Source organism: Eptatretus burgeri, chromosome 8 (assembly GCF_056783735.1).
Source record: "Eptatretus burgeri isolate ZD-2024b chromosome 8, Ebu_testis_v1, whole genome shotgun sequence".
Taxonomy (NCBI): Eukaryota; Metazoa; Chordata; class Myxini; order Myxiniformes; family Myxinidae; genus Eptatretus; species Eptatretus burgeri.
This window is the reverse complement of record NC_140968.1, coordinates 20,123,070-20,145,999: the sequence shown is the minus strand read 5'-3', so window position 1 is coordinate 20,145,999 and position 22,930 is coordinate 20,123,070. Positions and strand designations below refer to the sequence as shown.

General features: G+C 47.6%; 1 protein-coding gene across 9 annotated transcripts in view; it reads right to left on the bottom strand.

The window, feature by feature from the left end:
• The window catches only part of IDH3A (isocitrate dehydrogenase (NAD(+)) 3 catalytic subunit alpha), a 59,928-nt gene that overhangs the window by 11,158 nt on the left and 25,840 nt on the right, over positions 1–22,930 (bottom strand). For all 9 annotated transcript variants that reach the window (XM_085891064.1, XM_085891066.1, XM_085891070.1 and 6 more), the window contains 3 exons: positions 10,377–10,491; positions 8,239–8,426; positions 3,947–4,080 (listed from right to left, as the gene is read on the bottom strand). In XM_085891064.1, the coding sequence (XP_085747190.1) occupies positions 3,947–4,080; positions 8,239–8,426; positions 10,377–10,491 (437 nt within the window). The remainder of the gene's footprint in view (positions 1–3,946; positions 4,081–8,238; positions 8,427–10,376; positions 10,492–22,930) is intronic.

Genomic DNA, 22,930 nt, shown 5'->3' with positions numbered 1-22,930 from the left:
TGTGTGTGTGTGTGTGTGTGTGTGTGTGTGTGTGTGTGTGTGTGTGTGTGTGTGTGTGTGTGTGTGTGTGTGTGTGTGTGTGTGTGTGTGTGTGTGTGCGCGCATATATATATATATATATATATATATACACACATACATACATATATATATATATATATATATATATATATATATATATATATATATATATATATATATATATATATCCCTGTGTGTCGTAAGAGGCGACCAGGGTTGCGTCAGGAAGGGCATCCGGCGTAAAAACCTATGCCAAATCATTATGCGGACAACAAAACGAATTTCCATACCGGATCGGTCGAGGCCCGGGTTACCAACGACCGCCACCGGTACCGGTGGTCAGCAGGGTACCAGTGGAAATTGTGCTACTGCTGGGCGAAGGAGGAGAAGGAGACGGGGAAGGCGAGTCCGGAGGCAGTGGGAGAGGGGGAAGGACAGAAGTGTGGAGGTGAGAGTTGGAACTCAGAATGTTGGGACGATGACTGGCAAAGGGCGAGAGTTGGCTGATATGATGGAGAGAAGAAAGGTGGACATACTGTGTGTACAAGAGACCAAGTGGATGGGGAGTAAGGCCAGGACCATTGGAGGCGGTTTCAAACTGTTCTACCATGGTGTGGATGGGAGGAGAAATGGTGTCGGGATAATCCTGAAGGAAGATCATGTCAAGAGGGTATTGGAGGTGAGGAGGGTGTCTGACCGAGTGAAGAGTGTGAAGTTGGAAATTGAAGGGGTGATGATGAATGTCATCAGTGCATATGCCCCACATATGGGGTGTGAGATGGAATATAAAGAAGATTTCTGGAGTGAGTTAGATGAAGTGGTGGAGAGTGTATCCAAGGATGAAAGAGTGGTGATTGGAGCAGATTTCAATGGACATGTTGGGGAAGGGAATAAAGAGGATGAGGAGGTGATGGGGAGGTACGGTCTCAACAAGAGAAATGTGGAAGGGCAAATGGTGGTAGAGTTTGCAAAAAGAATGGAAATGGCAGTGGTAAACACGTATTTCAAGAAGAAGGAGGAACACAGGGTGACATACAAGAGTGGAGGAAAGTGCACACAGGTGGATTACATCTTAAGTAGGAGATGCAACCTGAAAGAGATTGGTGACTGTAAGGTTGTGGCAGGGGAGAGTGTAGCTCGACAGCATCGATTGGTGGTCTGTAGGATGACTTTAGAGGTGAGGTTGAGGAAGAGAGTGAGGGCTGAACCAAGGACCAGATGGTGGAAGCTGAAGGAGGAAGACTGTTGCGTGAAATTTAGGGAGGAGGTGAGACAGGCGTTGGATGGTGGTAAAGATGGGTGGGATGATTGGGCAACGACAGCAGAAGTTGTGAGGGAGATAGCTCGGAAGGTACTTGGTGTGACATCTGGACAGAGGAAGGAAGATAAGGAGACTTGGTGGTGGAATGAGGAAGTACAGGAAAGTATAAGGAAGAAGGGGTTGGCGAAAAAGAAGTGGGATAGTCAGAGAGATGAAGAAAGTCGGCAGGAGTACAAGGAGTGGCATCGAAAAGCAAAAAGAGAGGTGGCAAAGGCCAAGGAAAAGGCATATGACGAGCTGTATGAGAAGTTGGATACAAAAGAAGGGGAAAAGGATTTATACCGATTGGCAAGACAGAGGGACCGAGCTGGGAAGGATGTGCTGCAGGTTAGGGTGATAAAGGACGCAAATGGGAATGTGTTGACGAGCGAGGAGAGTGTGTTGAGAAGGTGGATGGAGTACTTTGAGGAGCTGATGAATGAAGAAAATGAGAGAGAGAGAAGGTTGGAAGAGGTGGAGATAGTGAATCTGGAAGTGGGGTGGATCAGTAAGGATGAAGTGAGGACTGCTATGAAGAAGATGAAAAGTGGAAAGGCGGTTGGCCCAGATGGTATACCAGTGGAGGCATGGAAGTGCTTAGGAGAGATGGCAGTGGGGTTGTTAACCAGATTGTTTAATAAAGTCTTGGAAAGTGAGAGGATGCCGGAGGAGTGGAGATTAAGTGTACTGGTTCCGATTTTCAAGAATAAGGGTGATGTGCAGAGCTGTGGAAATTACAGAGGGATAAAGTTGTTAAGCCACACCATGAAGTTGTGGGAAAGAGTAGTGGAAGCTCGGTTGAGAGGAGAGGTGACGATCTGTGAGCAGCAATATGGGTTTATGCCAGGAAAGAGCACCACTGATGCGATGTTTGCTTTGAGAATGTTGATGGAGAAGTATAGGGAAGGCCAGAAAGAGTTACATTGTGTGTTTGTGGATTTAGAGAAAGCTTATGATAGGGTGCCAAGAGAGGAGTTGTGGTATTGTCTGAGGAAGTCGGGAGTGTTGGAGAAGTATGTGAGGATCGTGCAGGATATGTATGAGGACAGTGTGACAGCGGTGAGGTGTGCGGTAGGAATGACGGACCGGTTTAAGATTAAAGTGGGATTGCACCAAGGATCGACTCTGAGCCCTTTCCTGTTTGCAATGGTGATGGACAGGTTGACGGACGAGATCAGACTGGAGTCTCCATGGACCATGATGTTCGCGGATGACATCATGATCTGTAGGGAGAGTAGGGAGCAGGCTGAATCAAGCCTTGAGAGGTGGAGGTACGCACTGGAGAGAAGGGGAATGTTAGTCAGTAGGAGTAAGACGGAGTACATGTGCGTAAATGAGAGGGAGGGTGGTGGTATGGTGCAGTTGCAAGGAGTTGAGGTGGGGAAGGTGGATTGGTTTAAATACTTGGGATCAACTGTCCAAAGTAACGGAGAGTGTGGGAGAGAAGTGAAAAAGAGAGTGCAGGCAGGATGGAGTGGGTGGAGAAGAGTTGCAGGAGTGATTTGTGACAGAAGGGTAGCTGCAAGAGTGAAGGGGAAAATATACAAGACGGTAGTGAGACCAGCTATGTTGTATGGTTTGGAGGCGGTGGCGCTAACAAAAGACAGGAAGCAGAGCTGGAGGTGGCAGAGTTAAAGATGCTGCGATTCTCGTTGGGAGTGACGAGGATGGATAGGATAAGAAATGAGTGTATTAGAGGGACAGCGCAGGTAGGACGGTTTGGAGACAAAGTGAGAGAGGCGAGATTGAGATGGTTTGGACATGTGCACAGGAGGGAAACGGAGTATATCGGGAGAAGGATGTTGAAGATGGAGCCGCCAGGCAGGAGGAGAAGAGGAAGGCCAAAGAAGAGGTTCATGGATGCGGTGAGGGCGGACATGCGGGTGGTTGGAGTGTCAATGGAAGATGTGGAGGATAGAGCAAAATGGAGACAGTTGGTCCGCTGTGGCGACCCCTAACGTGAGCATGTCGAAAGAAGAAGAAGAAGATATATATATATATATATATATATATATATATATATATATATATATATATATATATATATATATATATATATATATATATATATATATATATATATATATATATATATATAAACTACATGGCCAAAAGTATGCGGACACTTCCAATTAGTGGATTTGGCTATTTCAGCCACACCTATTACTGACAGGTGTATAAAATCAAGTACACAGCCATGCAATCTCCATAGACAAACATTGGCAGTAGAATGGGTCGTACTGAAGAGCTCAGTGACTTTCAACGTGGCACAGTCATAGGATGCCACCTTTCCAACAAATCAGTTTGTCAAATTTCTGCCCTGCTGGAGCTGCCCCGGTCAATAGTAAATGCTGTTATTGTGAAGTGGAAAAACGTCTTGGAGCAACAACAGCTCAGCCGTGAAGTGGTAGGCCACACAGGCTCACAGAATGGGACCCCCCCCCATCCCTCATTTACCCAGGAGTTTCCATTTTTTTGTCCGCATGCCATCGCTAAACTCTCCAATATGGTACAAATACCGAGCTGTACCATGCGGTTATTACCAAGTCATGAGCTCTACATTCATGTTCACACAGTGGCACACCATCAAACCGCCCTGAGGGGCAAGCCCAGCCGTTTCCTCACATGATGTTGGCCTTGTGTACGGCTGTGACGGTGCCACGCTGGTTTTTGCGAGCAAACTCGAATGCAAACTCAGCCACACGTCGACTCGCCCCCTCTGTGATCAACTTGATGCTTTGAACCACACCATCCACGATCTGCAACGTGTCAATAAATTGGTTAAAAAAATTATTTGTAACAAGGATGACTGCTTCATTATCGACGGCAGTGATTGCGAGTGAGACGTGTCAGGTGATGAATTGTTAGCAGATACCAATGTAGGTGACGACAAGCTCGGATGCCTTGTAGTGAATGGAATGAAAATAAACTCATCAACAAGATGGTGCTGCATCTGCTGAAAATATGTATTGTTACACGCTGCCTCTGTGCACCAGAGCAAGTGCCCCAATTATCGTTTACCAGGTGAAACCAGCATGTGACATGAAACAAAGATTTTTAATATGCAATTAAATAACCCCTTGTTTCTACCTTTGACATGCCAATACCTTTAACCAAGATTCCTTAACAATGATTTTAAAACTCCCCGCAGTAATACATGCCATGTTCAATGCTTTTAAAACTCCCGAAGTCACACACACACACACACACACACACACACACACACACACACACACACACACACACACACACACACACACACACACACACACACACACACACACACACACACACACACACACACACACACACACACACACGTCAAAGACTGTTCCTTTCACGTTCAAAGCAGGCTCGGTTGCCTCGGTTGGCACATGAAGTGACGCCCAACTGTCCAGCCACGTTGAGTCCCCAGAGGGTGATCTTCGTACCACCAAAGCAAGCATATGAAGCCGTGTCTAGTCCTTGCAGTTTGGAATCGTGCGACGCCAAGTGATGCTTTTGGAGGAGGATGAGCTTGGCCTTTTTGTCAATGTGCTCAGAGAGGGTTCGTCTGCTTAGATGTCGGCTCCGACACCAGCATAATAGTGTTAGTTCCTCATCAACTCAACCAGTCAGCCGACTGGATTGACCTGCATAACGCAAAGACGCAATGGGATTGACTCGTGGCTGCGGTCAATGTGCACAATCCGTCGGAGTGCGCCCGCAGACGTCGCAGCTCGATCCTTGCCGGTCACAGCTCACTTTCACAAAACTAACTTTGCTTGGCACTTGGAGCGGTGATATGCAGCCCTCTAGTTCACATTGTCGAATGGCTCACTGCTCGCCTTATATCGTGTTGAACACAAGGTCAATCCGAAGCCAGGCGACAAAAAGTCTGCATCTCCAGTCTGTTCAAAGGCTTGACCACTGGTCTGGATCAGCATGTCCCATAATAATTCCTTCTCCCAGTTCGTTTCTCTTTCTATAGAAATAGTCATCAGGTTATTGAGACATTTTAGCCTCAACAAAGCTGTCCTCAAAGTAATGCTGACATTCCAACCCACTACTGAGCTCCACATGTGCAGGCAGCCATGTGTATCGGAGCACTTTCACACACTGACAACAATACTTACTTAATTTTAAGTTGCCTTTTCCACAGAACACCTTAACATTTCCAATCACATCGTAGATTACTGATCCGTAACAGAACACGAACAAGTTTGTATGTTTATTTGTTCATGATACCTTTCCAAACCCCTGGCACAATTGCCCCACCACAATAATAAAAACACGTGTAAGGTCAATGTCACAACAAGAGCTTTCGATTCTTCACAAAAACGATGTGAAACACGAAACAATGGCCCTTTGGGTGAATGAAGGAATGTTGTAATGAAACAGTCGGTCAACATAAAACCTGAAGTGGTGATCTGGCAGATAATAAATCACCCCAAGAGGGAAGAGAAGAATCCTTATGATTTCGTCACAAGATATTGATGTCACAAGGAAGGAGCTCAGGCATGAAAATGGAATGGGTCCTCAAATATAATACTCAGTGGAAGACCAAGGACGAGTCGTTGCACTCAAGCCTTTCACCAGTGTGGTCAAACTGTCAAATCTTGAACTACAGAGATGGAAAGAGCACAACGGGTGTCCTCGGGCTTTGAAATATGGAAACAGGTTTGTGAAGAAAGGGGTCCTGCTATACATTATTGACATCGGATTGCAGTGTCTGTGGGACATTGGAAGAAATGGTTTGACCTCAACAATGAAGAACTGAAAGAACTACAGGGTGTACTGTATGAGGAACACATGGAAGTACCACCTCCAAGGTATAGGTAATGTTCGAGAAAGGGCCCAGGAAGTCCTCCAAAAGCTATAGTCAGACAACGACCAAACAAAAATTGTTGTGAACGGTCAATAAATCATTGTTCAAACAATAGTTCAGAGCACCAAAAGACAAGTGCTCAAAGGGGAACACCAAACAAACTAATCCAATTGTTGATGCATGATGCAGACTCAGAGGACTCGCTCAATTTACATTTTGATACCGCAGATGTGGATATCAAGATGTGCAATCTCTGCATTCATGGATGACAGTTGTTTAATTAACTAATAAGTCTGCATCATGAAGGCCATGGGGGAGGGGGGAGGGGGCAGTGGATGCAGTATATCTCAACGTTTCTTTCTGAAAGCATTTGACAAGGAGGTGGTGTAAAGGTTAGAGTGGAAACTCCGAGTCTGGGAGGTCAGCAGTTCGAACCCAGGATGAGTCATACCAGACTTCAAAAATGGTACGTGCCGCTTCCTTGCTTGAGGCTCAGCATTAAAAAAATATATAAAATATATATTTTTTTAAAAAAAGAAAAGAATAGAGCACGGACAAACAACCATACGTGAGCAATACCAATGCAGGCTTTGATGGGTGCAATGGCCTCCTGTGTCGAAGTTCCTAGTCAGGGAACTCATCGCGATAAAGGTTTCACAATCACATCGAAAGATGCTCCCAAAGATGAGGGCTTGTGGAGTGGCTGGTAGAATAGCAAACTCGATTTGACACTGGATTAGTGAGAGGAAGCAAGGAGTGGTTGTGAGTTAAAGGACGCCTGGTTGGGATCAATACTAGGACTGTTATTTCTAATTTCAATCAACGATATGGAAAATGTGGTTAAGAGCAGGCTTTCCAAATTGGCATACATCAAGTTTAGACAGATGACATGAGCCAGTGGAGAGGAGTTTGTCTTGGAGCCACATCTGGAGAAAGACATAGCTTCCATGTCGAGGGCTCAACATAGAGTGACTAAATTTAATGCGGGACTAGCTTAGCTAAGTGAGGAGGAACCGCTGAAAAGGCAAGTCTTTATACATTGGAGAGAAAGCAGAGTTCTTATCTTGAGGGGTCTGATCGGTGCTAAAAATGCTGTTATTTCAAGTTTGTTTTTTTTTACATCAATTAGATTAGGAATTGAAAAATTTTACATACTCAGGGATCTGATCGAGATGTTTCCTGTAATGAAGGGTATAGACAAAATAAAGGAAGAGTTTTTCTGAAAAATTGACCAACCGGATCCGGGGCCCACAGCCAGAGTAAAGAGTAATATGTATCATAATGAGGGGATCTTTTATGCAGTCGATGCATGGAAAGGTAGTGCCAGTAGAAACATTAGGTATGTCTCAACTGGAATTACATAGGTACCTTGAAGCATTGGGGATTGAGAGTTCCATGGACTTTGGCAGGACTGGTAGGTAGTTTAGATATGGATGGGTGATTGCATGTGTCACGATTGCAAAGCATGTTAAGGAGTCTCATAAAAAGTGAACATGCCTTCATTGTTTGCCCTACACCAGGGTGACGTCTCCATACCTGCCCCACTGTTCTCCTCCCCCATCTCCCAATGAAATAAAGCAGATAAATTGATGGAATTAATTAATGTGGTGATGATGGAACACAGGAACGATGGGGAAAATTGGACTCGTGTTAAAGTCCCTTGTAACAATCTTTGTGATAAATTAGGGAGGAGGAGAGGAGATTGGGACCATAGTCTGTGCAGAGTGTTGGTGCTGTTTAAGCAGTCTCCTTGGCTACTGGGCACAATCCTGGACGGGTCACCACTCCGACACAGGACATCAACATGCTGGCACTCATTTTGCCGACCTCGGAAGGATAACAGGCCGAGTTAACCCCACCTGATATTAATTCAACAGCTTAGCGGGATTTGAACTCAGGACGCTAGGATAAATTAGGGGTCGTCACAAAAATGGACATCGATAGCGACACAAAGTCGTCAATAAAATATTTTCTTCCTTGATTTTTGAAGGCTGATGTCCATTTTCAACGACAATTAATTTGATTACAGTCCGAAACAGCACTGGCTCAATTATGTTGCTTCAAAGCAAGTGTGGCTTCCCTCGCAAATACCAACAGGAGGAAAACGTACCACATGCTCGATGCCGCTGTACTCTCCCTCAGTGTTCTCACGGATTGTGACCAGATTCACATCTGCAAAGGGTGTGTGGTAGCCAGCAATGGAAACACATGGTCGCACGTTTGCATACAAGTCAAAGGTCTTGCGCAGCAGAAGGTTCATGGATGGATGGCCTGCAGCCACAGGGGTCTTCAGTGGACCTACACAAAGACAGGACAACAGTATGTGTGGTTCACTTGGCTATGTGCAATGAAGTCTTTGTAAAGTGGGAGAGGTATTAAAAAAAAATATATATATATATATATATATATATATATATATATGAAAATCGGGGTTGTAAAATTTGGATGTCGTCACATTTCTTAAACCATTTCAATGTAAAATCAGGAATGGAGTGACAGCAGTAATCTACACGATAGAACTGAAATTATATATTTATAGATGTTTGTTTGTTCGTATATGCTTCAAAAACAAAAAAAAAAAAAAAACTACTGAACCAAATTTTGCATGTTGCCAAAGGGTACCCCAAGTATGGTTTCTGTTGGGGAAGCATATCTGGGGGATGGGGTTAAGACCCCAATTCTCTCTACGTAAATGTATATTGTGTCGTGCCACCCAGTATTACAATTAATCTTATTGTTACATTGAGAAAGTTAAAAACAACTTGATAATGTGTATTACAGTGATGTTGAAATCTGAGTGAGAATAATTCAAAATGTTTCATTTCACTTGATTCAAGTGGAGGTTCAAATCTGAGAATCCAACGCTGAGATTCGCAGTGAAGTGGAAGTGACTTTTTGCTCGGACCATATGTAAGCAGTAAGGATGGTTGATGAGGGTAATGTGAGCCGACTTCCAAGCAGATGGAAGATGACCTCGGGTAAATTATAGAGTGAATAGAGTAGAATGTTTGTGAAGTACAACATGTCGTCTTTTGATTAAATCCATCGGTAAAGTGATGGGTGAAAATGCCGAGTCTATTACTAAAACTAGAGGCATCCGTGTGTGTGTCACGAAGACTTGTTTTGTGTGGTGTATTGTGTGTGGCATAATGAATGAGAAACATAATTAGAACTGCCACTTTATAACTGCTGGCAGTGATGACCGGGTACCAAGATGTCCCGCTTTGATCTGACACCTGACCCTGACCCATGACGTTTATTACTATTTAATTGAATTCAGAATGGGATTAAAATAAATTCAAATCAAGTGGAAGACCAAATAGGTACAGTCCTGCACTGGAGTAATCAGAAGGAACTCAAACATGCAAAAAGGAAAGATGAAGTCATCAGGAGGAACCTGGATAGGCCTCAGGTTTCAACTGCTACTTCTCTACCCTCAAAACCCATCCAGGTGCAGCCAAGTGAGCCTCATTCCACAACAACAACAACAACAAAAAAACCAAACAATAACCCACATTAAAATGAATAAATAAATAGGACCACTGGACTTGCAACTTACCTGGACCCTGGCCAAATGGTGTAACCCAAATTTGGTAACATTCTGATGAGTGGGTCTGGAGAAGAAGTTTTTTGAAGAAATTTACACAATTTTCCCAAAAATTGACCATTTTGACACTTCCGGTCATATGATCGGCACGACCTCCACAAATTAACATTCATACCCTGGCCTCATGTTATAACCCAAATTTGTTAACATTCTGACTGGTGGGTCTGGAGAAGATTTTTGAAGAAATTTACCAAGTCGGCCATTTTTACCTACTTCAAGTCAAGTGACTGGAACGAGCTTTGCAATCCCCGTTACCAGTTAGGAGCGGTATATGTTGCTGCCAAATTTCAGCCAGATAAGCCCAGCGGTTTGTCTGGAGAAGTCTGAATTTGTCTGAATACCTGGGGTATTCTTGACACTCACAGATAGACATGCAATGTGTTCGTGAAGTACAACACGCTGTCTGTTGATTAAACCCATCAGCGAAGAGACTGGCTGGCATGCCGAGTTTAACTAAAATACAATAAAAGGAGCTACGTGCATCCTGATGCACGGAAAAAATAAGGTGTCAGTTTCTGCAGCGTGGAAACAGGCTCTGAAAATGTAAACAGATCAACGACAATCCACGATTTGGACCCAAAATGGTCAGGGTCATCATTTTGGTCTCACCGCTCCCCCCACGGCCAACACCGAGTGTTTACCTTTCAAGCCAAGCTTGTTCTTATCCATGGAACATTTTGCACTGTGAGGGATCATCCACTTCCCTGCTGGGCTCTGGACTGGTGTTACATTGCGCTCTTCCCAATGGATTGGCACCTACAAAACAGAGTGGAAATGACAAACGTGCAAATGCATTGTGCAACTAAAGCCGAGGACAATTCTGCTGCCTTCAACAGTCTTCCATCTTTGGTGTTAGCAAGTTTGAAATGCCAAGGTCAAAACACCTCGTTTTTAAGCAATGAAAGCTGCTTGCAGTTGCATCAACAGACCTGTCTTGTTGGTGGATCTCCAAAAGTAATATTTTGAAAATGAAAGCATCTCAGATTAATCAATATATTAAAGCAGCTGGATTTCGCCGTCCATCTGTACGTTCATTTATTACCTTCGCATTCTGCGAAAGGTTATGTTTTGGTCGCTGTGTATTTATTTATTTGTGAATATGTGTGTTTGTTTGTTATTCGCATAACTCAGAAAGTATGAAACCGAATTGCATGAAATTTGGTGGGATGATTCGTGAGTATCCAAGGACGATTTGATTTTGGGAGCGATCGGGTCAAAGGTCAAGGTCAAGGTCAAAAACTCTTTTGAGCATAACTTCCTTCATAATACAGCTATCGACATGCAACCACCGGCATATTGTTCCATGACTAGATACCTTTCGGATATGCAGTTTCCGATTTGACGTAACGTCATCGGAAGTGCGTCTAAATGACGTCAAGATGACGTAAATTTTCAATTTTCAATCTCATCAGTTTTGATCATACCGTTTTGTAGGACTTACCTTAAGGACGTCACACACCAAATTTGACTTCGATCGGACTGACCGTTATGACGTCATTGACGTTTGAACATGAGGTTTTTCAATTGTGGCTAAAATGTCCTGATATTTTACATTCAAATATCTATATAATTTATAAAGCAAAGTCTCCCGAATCCAGGCATTATAATCAGTACCAAAATATCTGTTTATTGATGTACAGGTTTTGCCACTTAACTCTGTAGTCAAGGTCAAGGTCACACTCAAGATCAAAATATACTTGCAGGCATAGCTTCAGATCTAATAGAGCTATTGACATGAAACCAACGTTAAAACGTTCAGTGAACTACGAGCTTTCAGAATGGTAGTCCGCGATTGGACGTGACGTCCCCGGAAGTGCGTCAAAAGATGACGTCATTTTTCAACTTTTTAATTTTTCAGTGTTTATCATTCCATTTTGTTGGACTGCCTTCAAGGAGGTTACACACCAAATTTGACGTCAATCGGACTGACGGTTGTGACGTCATGGACGTTTTAAAATGATGTTTTTCAAATGTGCTCGGAAAAAAGTTGCAGCGGCGAAAGTATGCGCTCTACCGAGTGCCCATTCTAGTTTATCATGTTTTAGTCGTCCACAACCTATGCCCAACAATAGTCGAGCGCAGGGGTCGGGAACGTGTGGCTCGCGAGCCAGGTGTGGCTCTTTTGATGATTGAATCTGGCTCGCAGATAAAATTGGAGTTTGAAAAACTAATTTTTTGATAGAGATATATATATATATATATATATATATATATATATATATATATATATATATATATATATATATATATATATAGTTGTGAATTCGCGCCCGCCGGCTTGCGAGCGGCCACGCAACTCGAATCGCGGCACGTCGCCCACCGGACGGACAATCCAGTCGTGACCCTCTCGGACTAACGCCGGGAACTAGTCACGGGTGGGCCTTTCGGCCTCACCACGATCGTGCCAATCGGCCCCCCGCGTGGGATAGGGTTGTTCGCCAAATTCGACCTACCTAAGTACCCACACGGAGGGTAGACCGGGCGATCGCACCTCGCCGCAGGTCGACTCCGGACACGGGCCACTTTAAGCGACCCGTTCCGTACTATCGGGATAACCGAGCGGTGTTATCGTCAACCTCGACGGTTCCGATTAATTATCGGGCGTATTTAGCCCACTACCAACCCTTTACGTGAAGTAAGATGGAGTTTCAATTTAAGAAAAGACGAAGCGAAACGGGAAAAACAGTTCAACATGAGGCACATTTATTCCACGGCACACGGAAAGCACACATATACAATTACAACAATTATGCACCAAAAGCAATTGCAACAAAAGAAACACAACAATGCAGATCTACTACCGACTACGCGAGCACATGGCAACACTTACACAGTTTTACTTTACAGACGGCGCCGACAACACATATACTCAAACGCAAAAGAAAAGGGCCACCCTCAAATACAAGGGGACAGACGGGCCTGTGGGCGCGAGACCGGGTGGAGCCTACCCGTCTTGTGATGAGCCGCAAATGTGGCGGCGGTGCCCCGTCTCCGCGCTCCTCCGCGGGTTTCTTTGGCACTGCTTGGAATGGGGTGGGAACGGGGCCCCCTTTCCGCACTATCTCAGCGCGGGGGGGGGGGAAGGGGGAATTGTTGATGCTCTGGGGAAAGAGGATAACTGGCTTGCTTGGGTCCCGCGACGAGCGACTCCACTGCGACCTCGACCGCGCTCCCGGCTTCCCCTCTCTGCAGCTCCCCGACAGACTCTGAACCCCGACAGACTGACTCTCCTCCAGACCCATCTTGACTGCCCGAGCCCAAAACTCTCCCGCTGCCACACCTCTCCAACTCGCCCGAGCCCAAAAAAAAACTGACTGAATTCACCCCGCGCTCGGCGCTTTATAGTACGGCAGGAGAACCCATATGCAAATTTCTGGATCAGAACGAGCTCGCGGGTGGAGCCACGCTCGCCCATTGGACGGAGAAAAAGGGGCGTGAATCTCCCCTGATCCTCGAATTTGCATATATCGATTCTACTCCGACACGCCTGGAGGCGGGGCCAAATCGCCACGCGCTTGCTGATTGGACGGATCAGAAGTGGGCGTGTATCATTCCTGATCCGAATTCTCCTCGGAAAGGCCGCACTTTGTACCCGTGGCTCGGCGCGCGCCCTGTACGAGTCCAGGACAGCCTGACGCTCGGGGCCCACAAGCGGAGCGGGAACGGCCGCAGAAGGAGAGGTGAAGGTGGTGGAGGGCCTAAAGTGGCAGTCCCTGGCCACGGTGACGCTTGGAATGGCGGTGATGCGATGTTTGCGGGAGCGAGCTGTGAAGGTAAAGGTCGTGGCTGTTGGCATTGTTTTGGTTGTGAAGCGGCGTTGCAGTTGGTGGTTGTTGTGTGATGGCGGTTGAGACGTGGTTGGTTCAAAATAAAGATAGAACAGAAAAAAACGGCTATCTTAAAGGGTCGCAGCCTGAATGAATCACATTTATTCCCTCTAAACAACGGGTTTAGGGCTAACTACACATGTACTTACAGAGATATCTCACCTACAGGACCTGAATGGTGGTTTGCGAATTTCCTCAACCACAACACTACCCCCTCCCCTTTTTACAGACTCGTCCCGAGTCGTCAAATTTTTGTGTGCCATCATGTGTAGTTCTCCCCTAGTAAGTTTTACCTACGGATCCCTGAGTGCGACATTCATGGTATTCGTGTCCCCAAAATAAATAACCTGAGGGCTGAGTAACTAACTAAACAAACCCACTCACACAGACGACTTAAATAAAATTGCCGGCGCTAAGACAGATATGCCGGGGGCGCACTCATATTTACAGTACATCTTACCTTAACTTACAAATTTTACACTAAACCATGGCCCAGGATCAATGGGCTCTGCAAAAAGAAAGCAGTGAGCAGGGAGCCAGGCTGCTCGCATGCAGTCTCTGGCTCAAACAATGCAGGTGACAGGGAACGTGGCCGGCTGCTCACACGCAGTCCAAGGCCTTCCCTTTCGAAATGAACCCAGTGAACCACAACTGTGCATGGGCTGCCCAAACGCAGTCTCCGTGCCGCTGCCCGCAAGGCAGTCCCTGCAGAACACTGACGCAAGCAACAAAACGGTGCATGGGCTGCACAAACGCAGTCTCTGTGCCAGCTCAAGTGGCACACGCAATGAGCACAACGGATAGATGGATGGATTAATAGATGGACGCAAACACTGTGCACGGGCCGCCACTGCAGGCCCGTGTTGTAGCTGCCAACAGGGCAATTCTTGCAGCTTGCAAACTGTTGCTTTGATCCTGGCGCACATGGAAATGAACGGGGGGGGGAAAGCAAAATTGAACAGGGGCTGGTGAACAGGGGCAGAGGGCATGGCATGGCAAAGGTGAGCAGGCAAACAGCCTGCAGAACAGGGCCGCTGCAGGCAAACACAGCCGGCAGATTAACTGGCCGGCACAGGCCTTGCAGAAAACAGCTGCAGACGATCCGGCCGGTACAGACCTTGCAGAAAACAGCTGCAGACGATCCGGCCGGTACAGACCTTGCAGCACAGGAGCTGCAAACGATCCGGCCGATACAGACCTTGCAGCACAGCAGCTGCAAACGATCCGGCCGGTACAGAACTTGCAGCACAGCAGCTGCAAACGATCCGGCCGGTACAGACCTTGCAGCACAGCAGCTGCAAACGATCCGGCCGGTACAAGCCTCGTAGCAAAACAACAGCCGATGAAGTTGGCCTGCCTTTCGCCTTGAGAGGGCGGTTGGTGGAGGGAGTGCGGTGGTGCTGGCCACTCAGAATGCGGGCTCGGACCTGCCTACCTTCTCCCTCCCACCTATCGCCTTTGCCTGTCACTGTCCATACCCACCCCCTTAATTTGTCAAAAACCAATTTAGCCCCAACTTATTTTTTTGTTGTTTTTATGTTTACTTCCCCACTATAAATCGTCCCCTAACCCCCTTTACTGTCCTTGTTCGGCTAACTTATCGTCTACTAGCCTACTCCCAACACCTACGTTCCCTTCCCGGAGGGGAACAAGGGAGAGCTAGCGTCCTGTGTCGAGGCCCAACGAAGCCTGAGGATGGCCTCCCGAGACTTCAGCGATCTATAACACAAAGTGGGTCCAGCGGCACACAACGAGAGCGAGGGGATGGATGGTGCGGAGGGGTACACTTCCTAATCTACCCTAACCATTAACCTGTTAAACTACCCCGGGGCTTCCAACAAGCGCCTCTCGCTTAAACTATTGGTTCTAACAACCCAGATTCCCGTCGCCTGTGTTGGTGTCCTCTCAAATTTCGGGCCTCGCCCCCCCAATTTTCTTCCCGTATCCTCACACGGTCTCATGGCTGGGACGCGTGGCTCCCCTTGGCAGGCACGACCCTCTGCCGATTCCCCCTACGATGGCACCCCCGGGCACTACACTGCCTCCGAGCCTACCAGCTCCCTAAACACCGGGGAGTGCCCCCCATGGCACCTCCCCTGAAACGCACACGTGGCAGGCTGGCTTCCCGGGCCCCTTTCCGAGGGTCACCCGTGCCCACAACACTGCCCACGCGGCTAATCGTGCCCCGGGCCCCCGCACCAAGCAGACGCACCCGTTCCCACTACGCTATCCCGGCCCCCCATGGGCCCTTGGCCAACTACGGCCGACTAGCCTGGTGCCCGGGGAACCCACTCAGCGATACTCACCTTTCGCAGCCACGCTCCCAGCCCGTCAACAGGGCTCCTGCACCCCTCCAAATGGGTCTCGAGCCTACTTTCCCACCAACAACAAAACGACCTCCATTTTGTAAATTTGACTAACCCCCTAACTCACTCTACACTGATCCCGGGGTCCCTTGGGCGGGAGTCCCTCCTCCCCCCCATCACTCATCGCACCATGCATTCCCCATTCGCTCCACTCACACAGACCCGCTGGCCTCACTCACTCACCAAGCACATGTTTCCACTCAACTCACCAACTCTTCAACACACTCACCGCTGAACTCTGCCATCCTTCCAACTACCTCCCCGAACTAACTCGTGCTCCCACCTCGTCCCTTAAACTACAGCACGTTCCTTTTCACACTACATAGCTAAACTACGTCCCCTCTACACATTCACAAGCCTGTCACTGTCTCCAAATCTCGAAAATAACTTTCCCAACCTAAGTCTGACTACAATCCCTCTAACTAATCCATTCCACGGGCTCCATGAGGACTTACCCCTGCCCCATGGAGCCGGTCTAACTAAGCTAACCCTTCCCCCGAGCTAGTGCCATCCTGTGCCCAGGTAAGGGGGTCTTCCACCCCTTGCCCGGGAATCCTGTTCACCCGAAAGCGGGGCTTGCTTTTATTTTTTATTTATTTTTCTTCATCGCGCAGCACCAGCGCGGAAACTCGCAACCTAACCTGCGCACCAGCGCGGCAATTCACGGCCGCGCACCTTTGGTGTGACGTCATGGCAGCTGTTCGCGTCCCTCTTAGACGGTACCATCCGGCAGGGATTCACCCTCCTTCCGGATTCCAACCACACACGCAGCCATGATGTCACCCAGCGCATAAAAAAAAAAACACAAGCCTCACGTCTCGAGGGGTTCCCCACACAAACACATGGGCTTTGCCCGTTGGAGCTTAACACACACGCCCGCGTGGAGAACCCGTCCGGTCCAAATTCGTTTACCTGCATAAACTTTGTCCGTCGCGGGATCGGCAACATTCACCGCGCTCGTTTCCGGACCGGGACTTCACTCCCGCAAGCGAGCACGTGGGGGCCTCGTGCGTTGCACAGCACTAAACCTCGCGCTCGCTGCTGGGTGAACCCGGCGCGGTCCCCGAAACAGCTACAGCCGCTACTCGGCTTTTGTCTTTCTGTCGCCGTCTCCGTCGCCATTCGACCCACGCACACCTGCGTGTCACGACGCACAGACTCTACTCCATTACACTCACACCGGGAGACGCGGCTGCATGCTCACGCATGCCAACCGACATCTCCCTTACACACAGCGACCTTACACACGCTGTCTCTCTCCTTACACCCGGCCGCTCACTCATGCATGCCACCTCCCTCGCACACATGGCTCCACTCACTCGCGGCCTCTCATCCACACACAGCGTGCTGGGAAGCACGCCCTTCAGCACACTTGCCACCACACCACTCACACACGGGGTCGCACTCACACCGGGACAACCACACTGGGGATTCGTGTCCCCACAAGAGTCTCCGGGGCCTCTATACCCCCCAAGCTCGGCGTGCACCCGTCCACAGCACTCCTCCCCTTGACCTCGCTCGACACGACCGAATTCACCTGGTCGTGACTCGCCTCAAGGGGGCATACTCCCTCCCCTCGTTCCTGGAGGAGGCCATCCCACTGCTCGCACTGGGTCTCCACCCAGTCCGCCAGCTCCCCCTCATGGTCCTCCACTACCTCCGTGTGTGTGTGTGTGTGTGTGTGTGTGTGTGTGTGTGTGTGTGTGTGTGTGTGTGTGTGTGTGTGTGTGTGTGTGTGTGTGTGTGTGTGTGTGTGTGTGTGTGTGTGTGTGTACGTCTCTAACCTTGTCATTATCATGCAGTCTCTCCTCTATTTTTTCTGTCTTCCGTGTCTCTACATTTTCTCTCCTTGTTCCTTATTTCTGACTCTTCCTGGTTCCTTTTTCCTTCCCATCTGAGTCGTTCTTTCTCTCTGAGCCCCATTAGCTGTTCGTTCTCCCTCCGGAGCTCCTCAATCTCCGTTGACTCCAATCTCGCTCTCCGTTTTAGTTGTTCAATTTCACACTCATATAGTTGTTGTTTTCTCTCCCACTGTTCCTCCTGCTCTTTGTTTTCCAATCTCATTGTTTCTTTCAATTGGCTCATTTCCTTCCTGTGTTTCATTCGCTGTTCTCTCACTACTCTTCCTCGTTTCCTCTCCTGTCCTTCCTTCTCCAGTTTCATGGTTTGCTTCATTTGGTTAATCTCCTTTTTGTGTTTCATTACTCTTCCTTGTTTCCTCTCCTGTCTTTCCTTATCCAGTTTCATGGTTTCCTTCATTTGGTTCATCTCCATTGTGTTTCATTCGCTGTTCTTTGTCTATCTCCTCGCACTCCAGCCTCGCCTTTTCTTTCAATTGGTCAACCTCGGCTTCATGTTCCTTTTGTTTTCTTTCCCATTGTTCCTCTCGTTCTTCCCTCTCCAATCTCCTGATTTCTCCTTCCTACTTCATTCCTTGCTCCTTCAACTTCTCCTCGTATTCCAACCTATTTTTTTCCTTTTGTCGTTCAGTTTCAAATTCATACTCTTTCAGTTTTTTTATTCCACTGTCTCTCTTGTTCCTCGTTATGCAATCTCATAGTTTCCTTCAATTGACGGATTTCTTTCTCCTGTCTGATTCCTTGTTCTTTGTATTTCCGATTCCACTGTCTTCCTTGTTTCTCATTCTGCAATCTCGTTATTTCTTTCAGTTGGCTGACTTCCTTCTCCTGTCTGATTCGTTCTTCCATCATTACTCTTTCTTGCATCTAATTCTTTTATCTGGCCTTCGCTTCCAGCTGTTCGATCTGTACAGTGTGGTTCCTTAACGTTTCATTCTCTGCTGTCGTTCTTTCTTCTCTCACCATCCTCAACTCGTTTTGTAATTGGCTCTCTTTGTTTTGGTGTTTCTGTAACTCAGAAACTTTCTTTTCCAATTCCTTTCTCAATTTGCGTGCTTCTTCACTCATTTCATCTCTTTTTTTTCCACCGCTTCCCTCCTCAATTCGTCCCTTTTTTTTTTACTGTATTCATTTAGTTTTTTCTGCCATTCCTTTCCCATTCTTATCTCCCCTTCCAGGATTTCTCTTTTAAACTGGCTTGCCCTTACCTCTCGCTTCAGTAGTTCCAATTCCCCATCTTGTTTGCGTTTTTCCTTTTCGAGCTTTGTTTTCCTTTCTCCTTCCTCCCTCAATTCTCCCTGCAGTTCTTTGAACTGTTCTGACTTTTCCAGCAATTCCTCTGTCCTTTCCTCAAGCTGTCTCTCTCCTCTTTTTATCTTCCATTCTAGGCTTTCTTTCCTGATTGCCTGTTCTTATCTCTTCCTTCAATTGTTCCAACTCCCCATCATGTTCACATTTTTTCTCTTCCAACTGTATTTCCCTCACTCTCCCTCCAGTTCTTTGAACCACCTTGCTTCCTCCAATAAATTTTTCCATTAATTGTTTTACTTCCAAGTCGTGCTCCTTTTGTTTCCTTTCGAGCTCGGTTTTCCATTTTTCCTCCCATTGTTTCCTTTCCTGGGAGATACCAATCTGCTGTTCAGTTTGCTCTTCGCATATTCCAACTGACGGGTATAAAACACTACCAAATTCTTTTTCCCACATAGTTCGTCAACTCTATTGGCCAAGTCATGTTTTTGCAAACGAATTCGTTCCAGTAAATCGTCTAATCGCTGTGTCCCCCCGTACACGTAATCTGAAGCTCATCTGCGTGCCGTTGTGACTCGTCCACTCCACTTTGCACCTCCTCGATATATTCTTCATAACGCTTCACCTTTTCCAAGACATCCCCCAATTGTGCCTGAAGCCTGCCAATGCTCGCATAGTCATCCTGCCATGGCACATGCCGTGACCACGTGCCTTGAACCGGTGACTGGGAGCTCACGCCTCGTGCTGTGCCATTAATATCAGCCCGCTCCGTGCTGCGCTGAGGTGCGATCGCGCTGCCATTGTGCGACTCCGTTTGCCGGCAAAGTTCGTGCTCAAGCCGCTCCCACTGACCACAGTTAGTGGTGGGGTTATAATTATAAAAAGAACCGACCTGGGCCATGGATCCTGCATGACTACACATACCTAATACCCCCGGCTCCCGCTCGCCTTGAGACGCCATCTTATTTCTCGTAAAGGGCTAATTTGAATCGCTCGTAATTTGGAGGGAATCGGGGGTCGCTCCTCTCACCCCTGGACTGATTCCCGTGAATTTAGCTGGAGACAGGAGAGCCCGTTTTCACGCTCTCCGACACCAGTGCCGCGAGGAGGGGGATGAGTTTGTATCCCACTCCTGACACCAGTGTTGCGAATTCGCGCCCGCCGGCGTGCGAGCGGCCACGTAACTCGAATCACGGCACGTCGCCCACCGGACGGACAATTCTGTCGTGACCCTCTCGGAGTAACGCCAGGAACTAGTCACGGGTGGGCCTTTCGGCCTCACCACGATCGTGGCAATCGGCTCCCCGCGTGGGATAGGGTTGTTTGCCAAATTCGACCTACCTAAGTACCCACACGGAGGGTAGAATGGGCGATCGCACCTCGCCGCAGGCTGACTCCGGACACGGGCCACTTTAAGCGACCCGTTCCATTATCCCTATAGGGATAACCGAGCGGTGTTGTCAACCTCGTCAACTATCGGAAAGGGGAACGGGCCCCCTTTCCGCACTATCTCAGCGCGGGGGGGGGGAAGGGGGGAATTGTTGATGCTCTGGGGAAAGAGGATAGCTGGCTTGCTTGGGTCCCGCGACGAGAGACTCCACTGCGACCTCGACCGCGCTCCCGGCTTTCCCTCTGCAGCTCCCCGACAGACTGACTCTCCTCCAGACCCGTCTTGACTGCTGCTGCCACACTCCGCCACCGCCACACCTCTCCAACTCGCCCGAGCCCAAAAAAAACTCCCGCTGCCACACCTCTCCAACTCGCCCGAGCCCAAAAAAAACTGACTGAATTTGCCCCGCGCTCGGCGCTTTATAGTACGGCAGGAGAACCCATATGCAAATTTCTGGATCAGAACGAGCTCGCGGGTGGAGCCACGCTCGCCCATTGGACGGAGAAAAAGGGGCGTGAATCTCCCCTGATCCTCGAATTTGCATATATCGATTCTACTCCGACACGCCTGGAGGCGGGGCCAAATCGCCCCGCGCTTGCTGATTGGACGGATCAGAAGTGGGCGTGTATCATTCTTGATGAGACTTCTCCTCGGAAAGGCCGCACTTTGTACCCGTGGCTCGGCGCGCGCCCTGTACGAGTCCAGGACAGCCTGACGCTCGGCGCCCACAAGCGGCGCGGGAACGGCCGCAGAAGGAGAGGCGAAGGTGGTGGAGGGCCTAAAGTGGCGGTCCCTGGCCACGGTGACGCTTGGAATGGCGGTGATGCGATGTTTGCGGGAGCGAGCTGTGAAGGTAAAGGTCATGGCTGTTGGCGTTGTTGTGAAGCGGCGTTGCGGTTGGTGGTTGTTGTGTGATGGCGGTTGAGACGTGGTTGGTTCAAAATAAAGATAGAACAGAAAAAAACGGCTATCTTAAAGGGTCGCAGCCCGAATTAATCACATTTATTCCCTCTAAACAACGGGTTTGGGGCTAACTGCACATGTACTTACAGAGATATCTCACCTACAGGACCTGAATGGTGGTTTGCGAATTTCCTCAACCACAACAATATATTTTTTCCATCATTTTGAAAAACTGAGACAATTTAAAGATGCATGCACAGCAAGTGAGCCCACTCAAAACTTTGATCTCCACCAGTTAGCTGGCTTCACATCCAGTCTCCTACAGTCATTCAAAGCACGCTTTGGAGAATTTCGTGAGCACACTCGTCTTTTTAAGTTCAACACCCATCCAAACGAGTGTTCACTGAACACAGCCGACCTGAGTTACATTCCTGGCGTCTCCGTCAGAGATTTTGAAGCAGAAGTGGCTGACCTGAAGGCTTCAGACATGTGGGTGAATAAGTTCAAGTCACTGAATGAAGCTTTGGAAAGAATCGCACGACAGAAAGCGGAGTTGGCGAGCAAGCACATGTGGACAGAAATGAAAAAACTTCAACCCGAAGACCAGCTGATTATCAAAACTTGGAACGCGCTTCCTGTCACATACCACACACTGCAGCGTGTGAGTATTGCTGTATTGACCTTGTTTGGATCTACATATGCATGTGAGCAGTCATTCTCACATCTTAAAAACATCAAGTCCAACCTACGATCACATCTAACGGATGAAAGCCTCAACGCTTGCATGAAGCTTAACCTCACCAAGTAACAACCAGACTACAAAGCCATCAGCAAATCCATGCAGCACCAGAAGTCCCATTAATGCTGAGTATTATAACATTATTTAAAAGAATAAATTCAGAGGCTTATTATACTCACATTTAGTTGAATTCAGTCTTAAAATATATTATATGGCTCTCACTGAAATAGATTTCGAAATATTTTGCTTTCATGGCTCTGAGTCAAAAACGTTCCCGATCCCTGGTCTAGCGTATGCATAGCCTAATAATTCCCAAGCACGTTATTCATAAGTTATAAATAAGTCACGGGTACCCTAAACATTACTTTGATGTGTTTCAACGTATGAGGAACTTTCAAGTAGCGTGTTGCGAAGTGTGAACAACGTTCGTGTAGCGTGCTTACAAAACGTTACTCATACGTTAGAAATAAGTTTCGGGTACGCGAATGTTACCTCAATGTGTTTCGACTTATGAGTAACATACAATTAACGTGTCAACGATCGCATAACGTGCCTACAACTTATGGCCAGCGTAGCGGAACGTGTGAGCCAAACACAGAGTACGTCGTAAAATTTCAAGCATGCAAAAATTTTTTGGACAACCAAAAAGTACATTTTAAACCAGCGTAATACGACCTATGGTAGTGTTTTTCAGCGTGCACCTAACGTACACAAAAACGTACCCATAACGTATTCGACATGTGCCAGCGTTTTAGACAAATTTTTCATAAATCGGCATACGCTGGCTAAATCGTCAAGGTGCGACAGCCCCTTTACGCCAGATGCCCTTCCTGACGCAACCCTGGTCGCCTCTTACGACACAG